The sequence below is a fragment of the Capricornis sumatraensis genome, chromosome 15 (assembly GCF_032405125.1).
Source record: "Capricornis sumatraensis isolate serow.1 chromosome 15, serow.2, whole genome shotgun sequence".
Lineage (NCBI taxonomy): Eukaryota > Metazoa > Chordata > Mammalia > Artiodactyla > Bovidae > Capricornis > Capricornis sumatraensis.
The window spans coordinates 81,822,487-81,839,868 of record NC_091083.1 but is presented as its reverse complement, the minus strand read 5'-3'; the positions used below and the strand labels follow the sequence as shown (position 1 = coordinate 81,839,868).

General features: G+C 53.9%; 1 protein-coding gene across 1 annotated transcript in view; it reads right to left on the bottom strand.

Moving 5' to 3' along the window:
• Nucleotides 1-1,408: 1,408 nt before the first annotated feature.
• PTPN1 (protein tyrosine phosphatase non-receptor type 1) overlaps nt 1,409-17,382 on the bottom strand; it is a 64,090-nt gene continuing 48,116 nt past the window's right edge. The window contains exons 4-10 of the mRNA XM_068987030.1: nt 16,477-16,575; nt 10,400-10,537; nt 7,255-7,464; nt 6,798-6,959; nt 6,197-6,423; nt 4,381-4,552; nt 1,409-3,249 (exon numbers count right to left, since the gene is read on the bottom strand). Coding sequence (XP_068843131.1) covers nt 2,815-3,249; nt 4,381-4,552; nt 6,197-6,423; nt 6,798-6,959; nt 7,255-7,464; nt 10,400-10,537; nt 16,477-16,575 — 1,443 coding nt within the window. The 3' untranslated portion in view covers nt 1,409-2,814. The remainder of the gene's footprint in view (nt 3,250-4,380; nt 4,553-6,196; nt 6,424-6,797; nt 6,960-7,254; nt 7,465-10,399; nt 10,538-16,476; nt 16,576-17,382) is intronic.

Below are 17,382 nucleotides of genomic sequence, written 5' to 3'. Positions count from 1 at the left end.
TCATGTATATATCTTGTGCTTTTTTAGTTTAATTCAGTATTTATTGCCTTGCTGATATGTTTTCTGAAATTTCAATAAAAATAACTTTTTACTGGTGTTTCACTCTATCTGAGACACACGGAAGGCAGTGGTGGTTTTCTCAAATATCCTGATGGAAGAAGCCACCCTCAGCCCCCGCCCCATTCCCCAGGGCCCTTTCCAACGTGACTCTGAAGTGGCTTCTCCCATAGACGTGGCGGCAGCGGAGGGTGGTCTTGGGGCAGGGCGCCCCTTGGAGTCTCCCCAGGCACCCCAAGTCCTCTCTCCTTAGACACCAGGAGGCCACCCTTCTCTGGCCCTGGGCCCTGTCTAATTTCTGCTCAAGGTTACAAATTTGTTTTTTTTTTCACACTGGCATCCCACCTCCTCATGAAAGCTCAGCTGCCTCTTTCTGTATCTGAGACGACACTGACAGTTTTGGAGTCGGAGGTGATGGCGGGTGAGGGAGGCACCACCTTCTGGGTCCCCACTGTCCTTGCTGGGCGCTCGGGGGCCCCGTGACCACAGGCTGTCTTCCTTTCTGGGTTCCACGGATCTCACTGGGAGGCCACAGCACCCGCAGTTTACTCAGCAGCCAGCTTTGAAACAACCATAAAACCTTAAAGGATGTTAGAGGAATTCTCTGTACTATTTCCTCAACATTTTGCAAATCTGAAATTATTCCAGAATAAGAAGTTTAAAGAAAAGAAATCACCTTAGGGGAGAGTCCCATTTGATTTCAGACTACACTACATGAATCCATTCACTATTACAGCTCCATCAGTTCCACATCAAATGTGGCTTGGGAAAGGGGCTGAGAGGTGGTCCCCTGGCGAGGGGACATGTTTCTCAAGTTTGAGCAGTTCTTCAAACAACTTGTATAAACTTGTCAAGTTATTCAAGGGCCCTAATACACTGAAATGGTGAGTTTTGTTACCGTTACTGAGGGATAAGAATAAGAAGAGGCCCCGATGTTCTGAGTAAAAGAACCAGGTGGGGAACGTTCTCGCAGGCCAAAGACACCCATGACCCTAGGAGGCTGTCGTAATCCTCAGATGTGGAAAAGCTGCAGCCCCTCCTGAACGACAACATCTGCTTCACAGCAGCAGGCATGGAAAGAGACATGAGTTGCCCAGCCTGCTTTAGGCCCTGGTTTAAGCAATGAAATGGGAAGCACCCCAAATCCATGTTCTTTAGAAAAAAAGACTTTTATTGTTGCAACTAAAATGCAAACCATCATTTATATGGCAAGTTGGAAAACTGTACAGTTTGACAGTTCTGTGAGGTCACAGAAGACCCTGAGACGCGCCGCCCCCCCCCCCATCATGCATCCACGTATACACACACCTGGAAAGTTATTATACCAAAACACCTGGCTGTTTTTATTTTTGTAAAAATGGTTTATTCTATGGCCACTGTAAAAAATAATGACCTGACGAGTAAATATTGGCTTAAGGCATATAGCAGAGCAGCTCACTACTTCTCTAACATACGTGTGACAGGACGCAGAGCCATCTGGTTTCCAAGGATAGGAGGTTAAACCAGTATATCCACTTTGAAATGCTACTAAATATACACACCCAAACTACTACATACACATACAGGACTTAACAGAACCGACGGACAAGCCCAACTCAAACACGCCTGCAGCCTGGCCCCCAGCCTCATCGCACCTCACCAGGGCCTGCGGGCAACACAGCAGATGCTCCCCCCCGGAAACTTATGCAGAGCTTCTAACACGTGAAAGGCAAAAATGTGAAAATGCTGGCCAAAGAGCAGCTCGTGAGCCACAGCTGCCTTTTATTTTTTCTTGGTAAAAAAAGCCACTGAATGTGGAGGTCATAGGTTCCCCCCCACGCAGGCAGAGTCCTGAGCACCATCAGTCCCCAGAGTTCGAGGTGGGGGCAGACGCCTCGTGCAGCAAGGCACCCGGACCTAGAGGGCCCCAGGCTGACTTGAAGGGACCGTCGTCCAGGCTGTTTCAGGAAGGGCGGTTTCCGACAGTTGCCGTGGTTCCAAATCACGGTCCGCTCAAGGCGAGTATGAACTTGGGTGCAGTGGAGGCTGATCCGAAAGGTGCATGTGTGTGTGTGTGGGGGGGGGGTGGGTGGGAGGGAGGACCCTGATTCTCCACATGTCCAGCGTGCAGGTGTGACCATGGCTCCCCATACCCTTGGAATGTCTGAGCTGCAGTGGACCCAGCTGGAGGAGGACAGGCTGGGCCTCACTAGGAAGTCACCAGAGTGTCGTGCCAGGAATTAGGCAACTATCTGTTACTGGAAAACGTCATTCCACTGCTGAATAGCAACTATTTCAGCAACAGTCTTAGGAACCACAGACATGTAACGATCAGACCGTGCAAAGGGAAACTGGACTTATACATGGGGCACGCTAGTCAGCAGAGCGCTAAGTATTCCAAGCACGTCGTATCTGATGGGGACACAGGAAGACGGGACATGCATCTTAATACACACAGGGAGAGTGGTGGCTGAGGTCAAGGTTGAGCAGGTAACTGGGGAGGTGAGGAACTGGGACAAAGGAACCTCACACCATGTCTTAAATAGCCAAGTGTCCATTATACATTATCCCCTTGCTCTATGAACACATGCAGACTCCTTCTCGAGTGCGCCGCAGCATCGTGACATGACGACAGCTCCCAGCCATCCTCCTACTGGGCACTGGTCTACGTGGAGGCTTGCGGCAAAGTCCTCCGTTTCCAGCCCGACCTGAGGGTTTACTGCTGTACTTTTGGATAAAGCCCTTGGTGCAAGGCTGACATCCAAAACCTTGAACATGTTACTGGTTTAAGAAGATGCCAGTGCACTGTGGATGTCTTCGGGGGAAACGATGTGAAAATAAATATGGAGTGGAGAGAGGCTCACTACGGGCAGTCTCCCAGGAGGGCGGCGGGAAGCACTGTGCGCTGCCCGCTGCGGGCCCCCACGTGAGGCTCGCCCCGCTGCCCACCCAGGCTGCCCTGCCCCGTGCCACGGGCACAGCGCCCTCCTGTGCCCTCCTCAGAACTGGGCCGTGGGTGTGGTCCTCCAAGCAGGGGAGGGGGAGGAAGGGGAGATGGTGCAGCTGAGGCCAAGTGCCCAGGAGGGCCGCTTCAGTGCAGACCCGCGACTCGCGGGCGGCTGCGGCCTTGCCTGTAGCCTCACCCACGGCGGCTGCCCGCCAGGTGGACGAGGCTGGCGCTGGGTCAGGCTGTGTGTCGCTGCTGAACAGGAACTGAAAAGAAACCAAGCATTTCCAGACGAGCCCGGCGCTGCAGAGCTGCAGACGCACGCACACCCTGGCTGCCCCTGCCTCCCATGAACAGTTTGATTTTTCACAGGAGCTCTGCCTTCCCCAAAATCACCTCCAAACAAAAAATTATTTGCATGCTGCTAAACCACTGGATGCAAAGACGGTTGCTTAGAAAAGAGGTAAAATGTGAAAAACCAATAAAGAACGAATCATCTTGGGAGGTGATTTCCGTGACTGGAGGTTTGAGGCTCCTCCTCGACCTTTTCCTTAACTTGACCAGTGACACGTTCTAACTGGGGGGATTTCTGCCGAGACAGGATTCCTATTCCGAGCCGAGCAGTACCTGCTCCATCTGGGTCTTGAGGCCTGGGTGGAGGACTGGCGGCCACCCTGCGGTGACCTCTGGCCCCAAGGGACCCTGAGTGGGGAGCCGTGAGGGGAGGGCTGTGTGGGGAAACGGAGGCGGGACACCCTGAGCAGAAGCAGAAGCCAGGTTCTGATTTCTAGAGATGGCCTTCGCTGCTCTCCTTCTCCCAGTGGGGGAAGCCTGCAGCAGGGGCTGTGGCTCAAGCCAGACGGGGGCCGACTCTCAACCCTCTTCACCAAGGGAGTTTACATTCGTACATGTGTGGGAGTCTTTCCCTGGGAAATCAAATAAAAACTGTATCTGGTGAGGCCACCTAAGGGCACAAGGCAGTTTCATAAGTGCCTGGTCTTTTCTCCCCCCAACCCCAGAAATAACAAAAAGCTTCTTTTTATAAAGGTTAAAAACAACAATGTGTTGTAATTCTATTATTTTTTTTTTTTTTCAAAAACGAACAAAAAAAAGGAAGAGAGAGAGAGAGACGTATTTGGCATTTCTTCTACTTACTCCTGAATAGGTTAAGGCCCTGAGATCAGACTCCTCCACTCCTGGGGCCTCAGCGCCTCCAGCCCCCAGTGCGCCAATCCCCAGTCCTCTCCTGTTAGCCCTCACAGTTCTAGACTCTGAAAACCTCTGGCCTGCTTCTTCCGGACGGGCTCAGGGCCTCCCCGGCACTGAGCGCCGCCGCCGGGCGAAGGCCAGGCTTTCTGCAGGCGGTCTGGCCAGCACGTCCGTCAGTGGAAACAGACCCTGTAGCAGAGGTATGCGCCGGCCGTGAGGACCGTGGCCACACACACGTTGACCAGGAAGGGCTTCCAGTGGCTCAGCGGCTGGTCTCGCTCCTCTGCAGGCGGCGACGGCTCCCCCTGCGCAGGGTCTGCGCCCACGACCCGCCTTCTGACTTCAGTGTCTTGACTCGCGCTGAGGAGTAAGGGGGCAGATAAGGGTTACTCACCCGGGAAGACAACGGCAAGGATGCTATTATCACGGGAGGAACTGTAGGGAAGGGAGGCCCCTGGAAACGGCCTGACAACGCAGACACTGGCTGGAAGACTGCCTGTCACCACCTCCTTGCCAGGGCAGGGGTCCGGGGCGAGGCCTGGGTGCGTGCGGGCTCCCCCTGGTGCAGACACTCAGGAGTTTGGCCTGCTCCATGGTCTCCTGGCACCCTCTGGCTTTCACTGCCCAGATCCACGCTTCCCTGCTCCTCACTTTCACCCATGGAATGTGGAGGGCACCTTGCTCCACGGTCTTCATGAATGAAGAAACAGGACACGTGACCCCGATGTGGCACAAGCCGCGGGCCCCCTCCGTCTCTCGCCCGTGGCCTGCGAAGAGCCCTCGGGGAGCACACCGTCCACCCTCAAATGTCAGCGGAGGCCCTGGAAGCCGGGCACAGCCTCCTGCACTCAGGCTCTGCTCTGGGAGGCTCCCCCGGACAAGCGTCTCTAGAGCCCCAGAACGAGAGGTGCACAAAAGGCCCTGGGAGTGGGTTCATGGGCCGGGACTCAGGTCTGGAACCAGCATTTGGCAAAGTAACCAGGGAAGATCTGGATGGTACGCTTAGCCGGAGGGCCTGGCAGGGCACACACCACGTGCAACCTGCTCACTCCTGCATGACGTTCCCAAGCCCGGCCACGAGAACACACCCTGATCCCGCCTTTCAACAGCTGCAGAGCATTCAGCACAGGGGGAAAGCCCTCCCGATACACTCCCTGGATTCACAATCAACCCACCTCTAGTTTTTCACCATTACAGGTGATGCCACCATGAACACCTCTGCCTACACACCTCTGCACTCCACATGCCTGCTGAGAACTGCTGCAGGCTGAATCGCAAGGTGCAGACAAATGTGAGGTCAGAGTGGGCGCTAATCTTAAGCTGCCCTCTGAAACAGCAGGCACTGAGGGCACTGCTTCCACGAGCTCAGGCTGATTCCTGTCCACCCTTCAAGCTCCGGCACAACGTCACCACCTGCAGGCAGCCCTCCCTGACCTCCCAGGAAAAGCTGGGTGGCTCTTCTCTAAGGCTGGTCACCTCAGCGTGCGCCTCCATCACAGTCCCATCCATGGGGCCCCCACCACAACCTACTGTTCCCTTCCCAACAAGATGGTCCAGAACACAGATCAGGGGCCCTGCTCTAATTATCTCATTTCTCACAGGCACGAGTAGGTGCTCGGTAATTTTGTCAAACCATAAGGAAGAAAAACGACAATCAAAGCTACACGAAAAGGTTGAGTTCTGGGGGCTGGAGGGACGTGGTCAGGCCTGGATATCAGTTTCAGGACCTGTCCGAAGCACGGCTCCTGTTTTCTGTCGCTGTGGACACTGGGCTGGAAGACCTGACTGGAGCCCCAGTTCCAACAGGCACCACCAGGTGGCGCTAGACCCCTGCTGCAGTCAGTCCCTCTCCCCGGCCAACCTGTGCTCAGTCCAGAGGCTCCGCCAATCAGCGGAGGCGCAGGGCTGGTCCAGGGGCCTGTCTCCCCAAGGACACAGAAGTACCAGTGGCCAAGAGAAGGCTGCCCGCCCCCACCCCCTCCAGTAAGCCAGGACCATCTTTACCTTTCCAGGCTGCAGGGGGTGTTTAACGGGGCTCTGGTTGCTTCCTTGATGGGGCCGTCTTCTTTATCCTCCTCCTCAGTGTCATCCTTTACCCACTGATGGTTGGGGAAGAATTCCTTGCACTTCCCGTTGTGTGGCTCAAGGACTCGCTTGGGGGGCCGGGGAGGTGGGGGGACGTGCTCAGGTGGGGGCTCCAGATCCTCGTGGGAGAGCTCTTTCCATTGCTCCTTGAAAAAGCAGCAAGAGGAAGATTTCACGGTTGGTGATTTGTCGGGAAATCTGCTCCCTTTCAAGTGAGGAGAGGTGAGGGCTAGGTGAGGGGCCTTTCAGCTTCTCGGGTCTCCAGCTGTGTCCTTGGAAGATGAGATCTTTGGAAAATAAGGTCTAACTTCCCTATTAATGCTCTCTGGGTGAGCACTTCAAAGAAACTGGAACATGGTGACAATTCCCACAACTTTCTAGCTAAACGGACTTAAACATGAAGTCTAGCTCTTTCCCCTGACACATGACATTATTTCAACTTTGACAGTGAACAGCCTCCTTCTTTAGAGGCAAAAGTTTAAAGCCAACACACTCGGATTAAAGCAAAAGGAATGCTGACCTGCACCGAAGAGTCTCCCATGATGAACTTGGCGCCCTCGATCACAGCCAGGTAGGAGAAGCGGAGCTGGTCTGCTGTCTGGATCAGTCCCATCCGAAATTTCCGCATTTCTAACAGAACTTTCTTGATATCAACAGAAGAAGGGTCTTTCCTTTTGTCCATCTGAAAGCCAGAGAGGAGACGCAGCTGAGCGAGGTCTGGGTGTCAGGGGCAACATGACTATACACGTCCTAGGGGAGCGTGAGAGGAAGAGTGTGAGGGAAGGGGATTCTCTGGCTTTAAGAGCACTCCTCCAAATGAAGCTGTCTACGGTAAAGCTCCCTTGACAGGCGGGAAGCTGCTAGAAAGTCAAGACCAAGGCAGGCTGCCTGCAGACAGTGATGAGGGCCGCGGCCAGGCCAGCCTGGCGGTCACTGCATGCTCCCTCTGCTTCCTGCGGTCTTGAGGGATGTCTTACCAGCAAGAGGCAGGTGTCAGCCAGGCAGAAGGTGCCTGACCTGCCGATGCCGGCGCTGCAGTGAACCACAATGGGGCCGTGTTCACGGCTGAGCGAGCCCGACTCGCGGACTTTGAAGAGAAAGTTCAGAAACGAGGCCGGCGATTCGGGGACTCCGAAGTCAGGCCACGTGGTATAGTGGAAATGTAAGATCTCTCGGGTTTCTCGAGACTGAAAGAGAAATACACATGTGACGACTCTCAAAGAATCACCTGTCTGAGAACCACTGACTTCAAGTAAGCGCGAAGTGCCTTTCGACCCGCCCGCCTCCACGAGCAGCCTTCGTTCCCAGATTCTCTCCTCGGGACCACAGACTCAGCGGACAAGGCTCGAGCCCCGGGCAGGCGCCAGGCTGCTCCTGCTTCAGCTGCAACACTTTCGCCCCCAGGAGCCCTCCTCTCGACGCCCTTCTCCCTTCTGCTGTCTTCAAGGTCACAACTGACTTCTCTCCGTAAGTCAAAGTGGTGCTGCACCACCGCCCACAGCAGTCTTGTCATCAGCGCCTCGGGGTTTCACATCAAAGAGTGGAAATGTAACCACACGTGACGGGCACCAGCTCTGGGGAACCCGGGACTTTACAAGACGATCTGGACGTCTCAGAGGACTGTCATTTTACAGAAAAAGGTTACTGACTCGGTCCCCAAAGACTGGAGGCTGCACGTGTGGCTCAGTCCCTCAGCGAGGAGGGGTGCCGGTAAGACCAGCTGGCCCGGCCCCCAGTGAGCGTCTGCGCTCCCGCGCTGGGCACCTGGGCTCCCAGAGCTCTCGCATGCCACCCCACTAGCCCCGTTACTCCCATGTTCCAGATCAGAAGCCTGAGGCTAGGCAGGCACCGCTCTACTAGCAGGGGGGCAGGAGTTTCAATCTGAGTTGCCTGACTCCAGAGCCCGCGTTCACAGCCTGCTGCAGGGACCCTGAAGGTGGACCCTGACGCTTGCCCCCGAGTGTGTCTCCTTGTGGCCCTATCAGCTCCCAGGGGAACTGTGAGGACGGCCTCTGGGGCTGATTCCAGCTCTGCTCCTCTGAGATTCCACTCCCAGGGTGGACAGCGGGCTGCCAGGGGCGACAGTCAAACCGTGGTTCTCACTGAGGAGAGCCCTCAAACCAAGTGCCCACAGTCACGGGAGCCAGTCACGAGGTAAGTAAGGCCTGAGACAGGAACCCCACCAGCAGCGTGGAGCCAAGGGCCACGCTGGCACCCAGGTCACCTGCAGAGCAGGTGATGGGGAAACACTGGGCCGGAGACCTGGTGGCCGACAGCGCCTCTCCCCTCATTTGGCGAATGTCCACCACGTGCCTCCTGGATGCCAGGTGCCACGAGGGACGACTCGGCCCTGCCCTCCCAGAGCTCACGCCTCCGGTACAACCACCCTCCCTGACCAGACGGTGACAAAAATGTGGGAAACGACCCACAACACACAGCAAGGACCTGACACCACAGAGAACACACACGGGTCACCCCGCACCAGCCATGACTCATGCTGGTATCTTCCTGCAATGACTGGAACCAATCTGTTGATCACACCAGGATAACTTTGAAAACCACACAGGCAGCTCCATGCCTTCCTTCCTAGAAAACGACCTCCTTATATACTTTAATGGTTTAAAAGAGAAACGTGTCTTTCTTTTTTTTTGGGGGGGGGTTGGTAAGAAAAGCACTTAAAAAGATTTTTTTTTAATGGAATAAGAAAACAGGCCAAAAGCAAGTTCCTTCTTTAAATTCTTGAAAAGGTGTGGGTCATCTGTTTACGCTCTCCCTCATGCCTGCCCACCTCTTTCTCAAGGAATTCATTTCAGACCTATGCGCGAACAGATCCACAAGGCTCAGAACAGATTTTTTTTAAAAACCACATTCTGTTAGAGCAAACAGATCTCCCCCAAACCTCTGCTCTGCCGCCCAGACAGAGTAAGCCTCTTCTGCTCGGGCGAATTCCATTCTCTTCAACGAGCGAAGAAATTTTCTCGAGTTTACCAGAAGTCATTCGTAATGCCAGGCTCGCAAGTGCTCAAAAGCATTAAAAAAAAAAGTCTACCACAGAATCCTCCAGGCACATTCCAACCCTCCGCCAAGATTACTCCTGAAAAACGCCCGTCTCAGCCCCTCGGTCAGCGCAGAAGCCCGTGTGCGCCCTGCCCCCGGGGCCGCAGCGCTCAGCAGGGCGGGGCCGCCACGCGGTTTCCACCTCTCCTCCGCTCCCAGGCACCTGCGCCGAGCTCTCCATCTCACTCCCACTCTGAACCCACTCCAGGAGTCACTGCCACTACAGAGCAGAAGTCGAAAGTTAAACTGCGAATGAGGACAAGGCCGGAGCAGACCCTGCCCGTCGGCCCGCCCGCCCGCGGCCCTGGGGGTCCGTGCTCCCTCGGCCCCACCGGAGCCCGCGAGCCCCGCACACGGACCGCTGCGGGAAGCCTTCCAAAAGCCCGGGCTGGGGATAGACTTGACAGGCGGAGAGATACGGTGCCCTCGGCTCAGGACCGACAGTTTGAGGAGGTGGGCCGTGGGACTGCACAAGGCTGGGGTGCCCACGTCTGAGGGAGCCCCCCGGAGCTCCCCTCTGCGGTCTCCGTCACGCACGGGGGTCTCCAGTGGGGGTTGGGGCGCAGGCGAGCTCTGCAGCTTCCCCGTGTAAGGGTCCTCAGCAGGGTTGCGTCCAGCAGTGCCGAGAGGTGGTCCAAGGCCATCATTTAATAAGAGCCAGCCCCTGGTGTTATAAACTCCCCCAAACTGGGCCTTTCTTCCCTCACTGCAAACTAGCGACTGTGGATGAGAGACCCGCGTGCCCCGCTGGTGTTAACTCCCAGGCTATCACGTTAGACCCCCTGCAGCTGGTCTGAGGTAAGAACCTACCCTTCCCCCTAAGAACCGGTGTTAGCTGGGGCTTAGAGAGTTCTGTGGAAAGGGAGGTACTAAGACTTTGCTCCCCAGACACTGCTGTTCACCTGGCAGGTAAGCAGGCAGACGCTGCTCACCACGGTGTGAAAACCACATCTTGCTCAGAGCTCAGAAAACCACTGGTGCCAAGTAAATCACGACTGAAACAACACCTCAAGGAGACGTCACCAACGGGCCCACCCCCAGCACTCAGGTGTGGGTCGTACTCACCATGAGGTTTTCCAATTCCAGCTGTCGTACTGTGTAATAGGACTTAATGTCTTCTGAGATCAATGTCAATTTCAAATTTGTGTCTTCAAAGACCATTTCTCTCTCTTCTTTCTGTGGCCAGTACTGTGCACATTTTAACTAGGACAGAAAATAGCGCCTAGTTATTGTGAGCAATGGACTGTCTTCCTATGGAGGTGTGGAATACTGTCCAAGAGCTTTATGATAACCTCCAAACCAAGGGTTTTCTGACCTTGGATGCTGACATCAGTGTAACCTGCCCGCCTCCTGGGGAGATGGGGAGGGGCGTGTGAAGACCTAGGCCAGGGCGAAGCGGGCAGACAGGACGTGCACTCTGCGCCCAGCCGCCCCGGTTATCCGCACAGAGACAGGCTCCATGCGTCGCATCCCCTTCCTGTCACCCACAAGAGGAGCCAGCCTGCACACAAGGTTCAGTCTCCTAGGAATGACTTCATGTAGCCATTTCAAAGATTATCAAGAACCTGATTGGTGCCCTCGGCACAATGCCGACTCCTTACCTTGGGGACGATAACAAGACTAGACTGTGAAAAACTTCAGGGGTTGTGCGTGCTAATTTGCTTCAGTGGTGTCCGCACATTTTGGCGACCCCATGACTGTAGCCCACCAGGCTCCTCTGTTCAAGGAATTCTCCAGGCAAGGATACTGGAGTGGGCTGCCATGCCCTCCTCCAGGGGATCTTCCTGACCAGGGATGGAACCCACACCTCCTGAGGCTCCTGCACTGCAGGCGGATTCCTTACTGCTGAGCCACCAGGGAGCCCCTTGAAGGCTTTAGTCAAACAGAAACCAGGATCTAGAAGGCTTGAGAGGGGTCCTCCAAGGCTGGGGATCACCTCCTGCCCCATCCCACCCTTTTATTCTGGTCTGGTTCAGTTCAGAAAAGTCCTTTTGATGTTCAATTAAAAATCCCAGGAACTATGTGATAGTCTTGATTTAAATGTAGCTCATTAACATTTTCCTTAAAGCAAGCAAGCTCCCAAAGACTTGGTTTCATTTAGAGGTCAAGAAAGAAAATTCGGGTCAAATTCAGTGGCAACGCTTTGCGTGAGCCAAGTTTCTACACCAGACATTTCTGGCTGCTGATGACTATTCTGGACAAAACCGGCAGGTAGACAGGGAGAAGCTGCCGGGTTCATAAGCCAGAAGAACTGACATCCCCAGACAGGGGCCCTCGGAGGCAGTGTGACTTCCATCAAATGAAGTATCAGTGCGTGTCAACAGCTCTTTGGGAAACAGCACAAGTTCAAGACACTTAGAATTCAACACGCACTGACTCAGAGGAGAAAGGAGGCTCTTGAAGAGGCTGAAGACAGAACAACAAATGCCCACTGATCCTGCTTTAATGAAAACCAAAGCCACAGAAAAAAGGGGGGGGAAACAAATTAAGAAACACCACATTGTGAAGCCACCAAAGCATCCAACTTTGTGGTCCCCAAACAGAAGGCCAATAAGGTTTTCTAAAGAGCCTAGACATGGACGTTTTGGACGGTTTCACCCATGTCATCTCCCTGCACCGATGTGCATGCATGCATGCTAAGTAGCTTCAGTCATGTCTGACTCTTTGATACCCTATGGACCGTAGCCCTCCAGGCTCCTCTGTCCCGGGGTTCTCCAGGCAAGAATACTGGAGTGGGCTGCCATGCTCTCCTCCAGGGATCTTCCCGACCCAGGGATCAAACTTGCGCCTCATAAGTCTCCTGCACTGGCAGGCGGGTTCTTTATAACTAGCGCCACCTGGGAAGCCCAGCTGCGAAAATGAACCGCTGGAACAGAGCCCAACTATCAGCATCAAAGTGATCCTGCCACTCAGGACACAGAAGCATTGATGGCATCACACAATCATGACTGCATGCTCAGCCACAGTGGGCGAGGCAGGTGAGAGCAAGACTTTTTCAGTTCAGTTCAGTTCAGTCGCTCAGTCATGTCCAACTCTTTGCGACCCCATGAATCGCAGCATGGCAGGCCTCCCTGTCCATCACCAACTCCCGGAGTTCACTCAGATTCACGTCCATTGAGTCAGTGATGCCATCCAGCCATCTCATCCTCTGTCGTCCCGTTCTCCTCCTGCCCCCAATCCCTCCCAGCATCAGAGTCTTTTCCAATGAGTCAACTCTTCGTATGAGGTGGCCAAAGTACTGGAGTTTCAGCTTCAGCATCATTCTTTCCAAAGAAATCCCAGGGCTGATCTCCTTCAGAATGGACTGGTTCAATCTCCTTGCAGTCCAAGGGACTCTCAAGAGTCTTCTCCAACACCACAGTTCAAAAACATCAATTCTTCGGTGCTCAGCCTTCTTCACATTCATACATAACTACTTAGAGGATGTTTAAAGGAGGCATTTATTCCTACACTTCGAATAATCAGATCTGTGTAATGCCTTGAGACACCAGAAACAAAGAAGCCACCTTGGTAGGCCCAGAGCCACGAGTGCTGGAGTGGGCACCCAAGGCAGTAAGCAGACAGAGAGTGAAGCCAAGAAGCAGAAATGCAGAACGGCCAGTTGCTCTCAGAGAAAAGTCCAATGCTTTCATGTCTCATGGGCAGGAGAGGCAAGTCTTTTAAATCTCGTCTCCACACAACAAGCACTCACTTTCAAAAGTAAATATAAAGCCTCACAAATCTCTTTTATCTGGATAAAGACCAAGACTCTGAAACTTTATCGCTGAGGAATTTTGGCACACACTGAGTGTCAATCAACCAATACTTATTTAAAAATAGGAGTTCTTCAAAGAACTCTTAGGCATCTCCAGCAACATGCCACAGTCTGCTCTCTGTCATTTCCTGTAGAAGTTTTTTGCTGTAAAAACACATAAAATAAAACAGAGCAGAAGAGAAGCAGCACAAGACCACTACTCCTGAGATCCTATTAAGTGGATCCACAGTGACCGGAAGAGGAGATTATTTTGTTGGAAAGCAGCCCTTCACTTAGCTAAGCTGGGGGCATGTCTCGAGGCGGCCAGGCCAGAGCTGGCACCTGTTAGAGGCGCTGTCACCAGCAGGAGGGCGGTGTGAGAGTTCTCGGGTTCTTCTCAAACAGCTAGGGCATGCTGAGAAAAATCCACCGAAGGCATCTGAGGTGACCCACTGATGGGTGATCTGGCTGAAAGAGGGATGAACACGGAGAACTAAAAGTGGAATGTGAGACAGACAGACAAAGCCTAAAGCACCCGCGATATACAACTCAGGGTCCCGAGGCTGAAAGCCCTTGAAATCAAACAGCATCTCTAGCAGGGACTTCAGGAGAGAGACTGGGTGACGCTTCTGGGTGAACATGGCCTGGCTTACGCCCCCTGCCTAGACAACTTGCATTCCTGGCCCCTGCACACATATGCACGCCAGCTTATCATGTCTAAATGCAATTTCTACATGGAATGAATGAGAACTTTAGCCACTTGGACGAACTTGGTCTAACACACACAATTATTTTTTGCACAACTGTCTTCCAGGAAGTATATCGGGTCCCCAAAGGGTAACGGGTAGTTCTGCCAAAACATACGAGGGGGACCACTGGACACTATTTGGTGACAGAAACCAGAAAACAAATATGCATTACATGGAGACGCTCTGCCAGCTGGTTTTTAACCACAGGCTGTAGTGGAGAAATTATAATTAGATTAGTTGAGCAAACAAGACACTGCAATTTCTTCTAATTTCCCCCGGTCAGCTCTGATGGGGGTGATAACTGAGAACGCTGAGGCAGAATTTAAAATGTTGATCCCAAGGAAGGCTTAAGAACCATAAGCCACACACGGCTTTCCATGTCAATTTGCATGCCCAAGTGACCTAGGGTAAAAAGAAGAGCTAGAGAGGAAGACAGGGACTATGCCACATTACCACAGTAAACTACATATAAACACTAGACAGTTTTAAACGGCCAGCACAGCAGTCCAAGGGGAAAGGACATCACAGTGGATCCGTGGTCTGTCTATGCTCAGCTTTGGGTGGGAGACCACCGAGGGCAGGGCCTGCTGCGGAGCATGCCACTTGAGTACCTGGATACCCTTCCTGGTGTCCTCTGACCACAGTAGCTGGAGCAAACCATGTGCAAACAGTGAAGAGGTTTCACCTGAACTTTCAGTGACAAACAAACAAAAGGCAAATGCTACCTTCTCTGATGAGTTTTGAGTAAGTCAGTCTTGATTTAAAATTCTCAACCCTCCACATCACGACAGAGTGAGTCACAACTGCAGGCAAGTCTGCCTCTCCAGGGACACCGGACAGTGTCTGGGGACGCTTTTAAAGGCTTCGGCTGCCGGCAGGGTGCTCCCAGCAGTTGGTGGGTGGAGACCATGATACCCCAAGCCACAGGCCGGGCCTCCCCGGCCCGGGCAGAGCGCGACCCGGCCGGAGAGGCAGCAACACTGGGGCTGGGAGAGCCTGGTGCCCCCGTGCTCAGCGCCCGCGCTGGCCACCACGGCTCGCTTTCCCTTGCGGAGCGCCTGTGTGGCAGCAGCCTGATGTTTTGTTTCTTTATTCAGAGTTGCTGACAAGAAAGGTGGTGGATAAGGGCTTACTTCACGTTTGCAAATTTGTGTTTTACTAATCAAGCCACTGCAGAGAAAATTAAAAAACCACTTTCACTAAGACTTTTTTTTCAGACAAAACACACTGTTGTAGCAGTTTAATATTCAGGTTAAGTGCTTTATCTGTTTCTGTAGAGCAAATGAATCCTCTCTTCTGAGAAAAGGAGGCAGAGGCAAAGAGACGATTTTAAACATGAACTGTCGTAAGAGGGCCGTTTGCTGTCGCCAAGCCCCGTCCTTTCTGGGGAGAGAGGGATGAGTCTATGCGGCAGGTGCATTATCCCTTCAGGTTTTCACTGCTCAAGTTTCCTTTGACACATTACTGCTTCACACTTGTACTTTTCCCCTGAGGGCCACGATGGTCCTTTCTCCGGCGGTGGGCTTCTCTGGAGCATTCACGTCCTTCTGGAAGCCGGGACAGCGGCGTCCATGCTGAGCCCAAGCACGGTGCCAGCGCCGGCCCGGACCCCCCTTCCCGTTGGCCTCCATGCTCCTTGGCTCTCTTCCCCTGGGGCCTCCGTGTCGGAGGCTGCGGAGCCTCGCGTGGCCGGCAGTGGGCATTGGGGAGAGGGCAGGAGCCTGAGAGGAGGACGTGACACCTACTGTGCCCTCAGACGTGAGGGAAGGTCAGCACAGCCACGCGGGCCTAAGGGCAGCCACGTGCACCTGGCGGGGGCGAGTGCGATTTAGGTCATTAGTCCAGAGAAGGGGCGAGAGACTTTAAAAAAAAAATTTTTTTTTAATAAAATAAGTCTGCTCTGGCTGGAGTAGGGTGATGAAGGGACAGAGTGGGGCCCAGGCCACCGAGGGCCCAGCTGTACCCGGTCCAGCATATGTCCTGGGAGGCGCGCAAGCCCTAGAAAGGTTTCAGCTGGCAAGAGGTGTGGGAGACCTGGTTTAGAAAGATCGCTCTGGATGTAGGGGCAGAAGAGACAGAGGAGAGGCAGGCGGTGGCCTCAACAAACAGGTTCATGTTGCAAAGTCCTCAGAAGCGAGGCCCACACTCCGGAAGGGAAGCGCAAGCAGACACTGTCCCTGTGAGAGGAGCAGCCAGGGAGACTCCAGGGGCCCAGCGCCTGCGGACCTGACAGGGCCGGCTCTGCGTCCAGCTGCTCCCACCGCTGGGTTGTGCAAAGGGGCACTTTACCAGAGAGGGCAGGCACGGTCAAGGCACAGCGGGAACTTGCTTTCCAAAGTGAAGCTCTGCTCACACCGCTGCACGAAGCCAGCAGAGCAGCCCCAGAAGCACACGGGAGAGGAAAGCGGGGCTCACGCTCCAGGCGCTGGGCAGGCCGGCCGACAGGGTGGGGTGGAGACCAGGGCAAGGGCCGCTCAACCTTTCTCTCCTTTAAACTCACCTGTTTATCTGACTTGGTTACAATAAGCATGTAATTACATACTGCTTCTTTGGATTTTTCTAACAGAAATCTAAACAACCTGAGGAAATGAACAAACATCGCCCTAATGGACTGGCACCCGTGCGGACAGTGGCGTGAAGCGTGGGCAGCTCCGACTCACCGATCCTTTCTCCATCACTCTGTTGAGCATGACGACGCCCCTGCTCTTCTGCTCCCACACCATCTCCCAGAAGTGACCGCAGGTGTTGGGTAAAGGGCCCTGCAAACACAATTCACAGTGTGTGCATCTTACATACAAACCCGTCCTGGTGCGAGCTCGCTGTCGGTGCTGAGTGGACAACAGCGCCCTCAGGTAGCGTGGAAGCCGTGGCTGAGGCCAGGACCTGCCTCTCCCTGCCTAGCGGTCAGTAACCACAGTTCTATTTTCTACCATGTAGCGAAAGGTCATTTCCGTATCTCAGAGCTGGTTCAGAGCCGAATGACAGAGGAGAGAAAACACTGATTCTGCTTTCTGGTTTGGGCTGGCTGGAGCAAGGGCGCCAGAGATCTCTATGTCAGGGCGGCTGGGACAGTGAACAACACTGCTGGCTGCTGGTGAGCGGTGGAGGGGAAGGGCCCCACCCGCACACCCTCGGACAAGCCACCTGCCTCCCTTCCCGCAGCTCCTCCGCCCAGCCTCTAATCGTCAGAGCACATGTTCACAGGGCTGGGAAGATGGTCACAGACTGACTACACCTTTCTGCAGGACCCGGAACACAGTAAATACCCTACGAAGTGTAAGCTATCATTATTACTACTATTAATGGCCAATCCGACCACAGACTCCCCTCACCCTTGGAGCACGGGACCTAAGAGATGAGGGCACACACAGCCGGGGGTGGGCAAGGGCCGTGGTGCCACTGGCCCCAAACATCACTCCAGTCCAGAACGGGTCTGAGGGACTAAAGTCATGGAAGATCTGAAAGGACACTCACCAAACAGCCAATACTTGAAGGTGGGCGTGAAGGCCAGTATCCGTGACATTACTCTCTACAGGTTTAAAAAGTGAGACGAGAGCCTTGCATTA